The sequence below is a fragment of the Pinus tabuliformis genome, chromosome 6 (assembly GCF_031772625.1).
Source record: "Pinus tabuliformis cultivar Carrire ecotype Pingquan chromosome 6, CPIR1, whole genome shotgun sequence".
NCBI lineage: Eukaryota > Viridiplantae > Streptophyta > Pinopsida > Pinales > Pinaceae > Pinus > Pinus tabuliformis.
Genome location: NC_142292.1, coordinates 1,411,903,852 through 1,411,908,181, shown reverse-complemented (window position 1 = coordinate 1,411,908,181; position 4,330 = coordinate 1,411,903,852). Strand labels below are relative to the sequence as shown.

General features: G+C 48.8%; 1 protein-coding gene across 1 annotated transcript; it reads left to right on the top strand.

Moving 5' to 3' along the window:
• Positions 1-868: 868 nt before the first annotated feature.
• On the top strand, positions 869-1,588 carry LOC149263938 (uncharacterized). Its single transcript, XM_089392683.1, has one exon. The coding sequence runs from the start codon at positions 869-871 to the stop codon at positions 1,586-1,588; it is 720 nt and encodes a 239-aa protein (XP_089248809.1).
• The last annotated feature ends 2,742 nt before the right edge of the window (positions 1,589-4,330 follow it).

The window sequence follows — 4,330 nt, the reverse complement described above, 5'->3', positions numbered from 1 at the left end:
TAACCAAATGACGGAGGTGAAGGAAATCAAGATTGCCACTTTACACTTGGAGGGAGAAGCCCATGATTCGTGGTTCCATGGATTGACCACGATAGGGCATGCAGGGGTCATGGGCCCTATGAGGATTTCACACGAAGGTACTTGAGTGCTTTGAGAGGAGAGACCCGGAGGCACACTTCGGGGAGTTAACGCGGCTCAAGCAGACCGATAGTGTAGAGGCATAAATCTCTGAGTTTCTAAGAGTATCAATAATGGTACCAGATCTATCGAAGACCAGGAGGGTTTTCCTGTTTTTGGAGGGGCTAGCAGAGCCACTCAGGGGCTTAGTGAGGTCCAACAAGCCCACCACTTTGCAGGACGCAATTGGTAGAGCCCGGGACTTGCAGGATGCTCTGCCTAGGGCCAAAGCGCAGATACCCACCAGACTTGTATTCCAGCAGAGGGGAAGAGACACCAAACCCCCACCACAGCGAGACATTAAGGGGCGTGGGCAGTTGGATGACAAGGCCAAGAGAGACTTCCGCCGGAGGAAGTTATGCTTCACTTGCCAGGAGCCATGGGCACCAGGTCATCGATGCACCAAGGGCAAGGCACATTTCATAGAGGTATTTTTCGACAGTGAGCAAGAGGATGATGTGGAGAAGGAAATAGGCGTTGGGGATGATGAGCCACCGGTGGTTGAAGGAGGAATTGGAGGCCCACCACCCCCACAGGGGAGAGCACCTTTTTACCAGCAGCAAGAGTCATCGCTTCACTTCGGAGAGTGTCGAAGTACCTTACTTTGCGGATTAAAGGTGCAGTGCAGGGGCAACATTTTCCGATGTTGGTAGACAATGGGGCCACCCACAATTTCGTAGATGCCCAAACAATGGAGAGGAGAGGCATACGCACAGAGTCCTTTGAGGGATTCTCAGTGTTGATGTCGGGAGACCGTACAATGCAGTGCACTAGATATGTCCCCGAGATGACAGTGGTGATGGGGAACTACTCTATGACGAACCACTTCTTTATGGTTGATGTTCTGGACACCAACGTGGTGCTTGGTGTGCAGTGGTTGTACTCTTTTGTGCATGTTACTACTGACTGGCAGAAGTTGGAGATGGAGTTTGTAGGGCCTGACAGGAAGATGGTTTTATTGAGGGGCATGCACTCATGCCTCCCACAGACAATGTCAGTGCACAAGATGGAGGCAGATTTGAGGCATGGTGATATAGAGTGGGTCGTGGAGTTGAGGATATCAGATGCAGGGGGTGAACCCCAACCACGACACCCGGACATCCAGGCCATTCTAGACATGTACCCAGTAGTGTTTGGAGACATTTCGCGGGGACGACCACTTGATAGGGGGTTTAAGCACACTATTGAGCTAGAGCCAGGGGTGCAGGCAGTGATCACAACCCCCTATCGATATCCCAAGGTTTACCGGGATGAGATTGAGCAGGCTATTCATGAGTTATTAGCTTTGGGGCATATTGGGCCCAGCTCCAGTCCCTTCGCTTCATCAGTTACCCTACTGAAGAAGAAGGATGGCATGCTAAGGATGTGCATCGACTATAGAGCCCTCGACAAGAAGGCGCTCAAGAACTGATACCCCATTCCCCGCAAAGATGAGTTTATGGATGAGCTTAGAGGAGCCAAGCACTTCTCTAAGATAGATCTGCGTTTGAGGTACCATCAGATTTGGGTGAGGGATTAGGATAACCCCAAGACAATGTTCAGAACTATGACCATTTTAAGTTCTTGGTTATGCCCTTTGAGCTGACCAACGCTCCAACCACCTTCCAATCTTGCATGAACCACGTGTTCCACAAGCAGTTGCGTAGATTTGTGTTGGTGTTCTTTGATGACATATTGATCTACAGCAGGACGTGGGAGGAGCACCTGCAGCATCTCGAGGAGGTGCTTCGTATTTTGGAGGGACAGCAATTCTATGCGAAGTTGTCCAAGTGTGAGTTTGGGCTGACCAAGATGCTCTACTTGGGGCATATCATTGGAGAGGATGGAGTGCGGGTGCATGAGGAGAAGATTAGAGCCATCCGAGATTGGCCAGTTCCCCGAAATGTGACCGAGCTGAGGGGGTTTGTAGGCATTTGCACCTATTACAGGAAGTTCGTAAAGGGCTTCTCACAGCTAGCAGCACCCCTCACAGATCTGACCAAGAAGGGGGCATTCGCATGGACTGACAAGGCACAGGCAGCATTTGAGCACCTCAAGGAGGTGATGAGCAGTTGCCCAGTATTGGCTCTACCCGATTTCACATAGCCATTCACCTTGGAGTGTGATGCATCAGGTGAGGGCATTGGCGCAGTATTGTCACAAGGGGGCCATCCTATAGCCTTCGAGAGTCGGAAGCTCCTTAGTCATGAGAGGTTGTACTCGATCTATGACAAGGAGATGCTGGCCATCATGCATGCTTTGGCCAAGTTCCAACAATATTTGGTTGGTAACAGGTTCAGAGTGAAGATTGATCATAACAGTCTTCACCATTTTCTGGGGCAGAAGGGCCTCAATGACAGGGAACATAAGTGGGTCAACAAGATTCAAGTTGATGGGCACAAAGCTCACACCAAGTACCAGCTACCACCCCTAGATCGATAGGCAGACCAAGATAGTTAACAAATGGCTGGAGGGTTATTTGCGGAATTACGTGACGGGGCAACAGCATGCTTGGGCTAGATGGCTTCACTTGGGGGAGTATTGCTACAATACTACCTATCACATGTCCATCAGTATATCACCTTTCCAAGCTTTATATGTATATGATGATTTATCTTTTGTTGACCTTGTTTTTGGAGACAGTTGGGCCCCAAGGACCAAAGATTGGATACAAGAGAGCCAGATATCCTTAAAGCTCTCAAGGATAACTTGCAAACGGCCCAAAATTAACAGAATATGTATGCAAACAAGCACAAGGTTGAGAAACACTTCGAGGTAGGGGACCTAGTTTTCTTGTGCCTTGGCCCTTTAGCCTTACAGACAGTCTACGATGAAACAGAAGGGGGCCGAAAAGCTACAGCCACGATTTTATGGCCCATACCATGTAACCAGGAGAGTTGGTGAAGCGGCATACGAGTTAGAGCTTTCGATTGGAGCAAGGTGCATAACGTCTTCCACATTTCGTGCCTCAAGAAGGTACTAGGACATCATGTGACAGCTGCCACTAAGTTACCCCCATTGGATGATGATGGGCATCTAGTTCTGGAGCCTGAGGCTATCTTGGAGAGCAAGGAGAGAAGATTGAGGAGTAGAGTCATCAAGGAGTTCCTGATCAGATGGAAGAACCTGCCAGATGAGGATGCTACTTGGGAAGGTGAGCAGATACTACAACATCCAGCATTGCAGTTGCTTGAGGACAAGCAACATCTTGGTGGGGAGGACTGTGATATTCCCACTTAGCAAGGTTGCTAAGTGAAATATCAATTTTGACCAATTTTGTCAATTTTGGGTTGCAACTTAGGAAAAGTGGGTTGTGGGGTCCCACTTGCAATTTTGAGGTGAAAGAAGGCTCCAACATAGGGGAAAAAGGAAAATTGAATTGCTAGTGGATGGTGGGGGCCACCCCAAAGGGAAATATGCTCCCCTTGGCTAATACGCACTCATGGAGGGAAGAGAGATGAGGAAATCGATGGATGGGACCCACATGGAGAATTGGAGGCTCAAGACTAAATAGGAGGTGCATTCATCATTTTGGCACTTTTTGATCATTTGACATTCACTCTTACCTAGCATGCTTGAGCTGAGAGCCAAGTCTGCAAGTGTTGTGGAGCACACGAGATTTTCATGCGAGAATCTCACCCTACCTTCGGTGGACTTCGAGTGCCAACCCAAGGAGGTGATCTACACTTTGTTTGGGAGCTGCCCGGGAGATTGGTGAGTAATTCGCAAAGTTTTTCCAGCACGTTGGGCGCAGAAAAGGAAGTACGCATCCCTTGGAAGAGTTGGTTGTAAATAAGAGAATTCATGGAGCTTTCTGGGAGTGATTTGGGCCATTATTTGCTAGAGTTTTGGAGTGCTAGTTGGGCTCAAATTTGAGGAAATTTGTTGTGCACACCGAGCCAACACCAAAGACTGTGTGGACCTGCGCAGAGGGGATTTCATGCCACACGTGGGAGCTTGGAGGAGGCCAATTCAAATGTTGAAACGAGTTGAATCTTGTGGGGAGTTCCGGGAAGGAATTTAACTGGGCTTTGCAACCATTTTGGGGGCCTCAAACAATGTTACTTTCTGGAGGGTTGATTTGCCCAGCAGTTGGAGGAGAGCATGGAAATTGGGCCAAATTTCGAAGGTCAGCATTTGGAAAAACCCTTTCTGGGTTTTGGTGGGTTATTTG

Bases quoted from the DNA above. Each gene is read 5' to 3' on its own strand.
- LOC149263938 (XM_089392683.1), top strand. From the start codon at position 869: ATGGAGAGGAGAGGCATACGCACAGAGTCCTTTGAGGGATTCTCAGTG.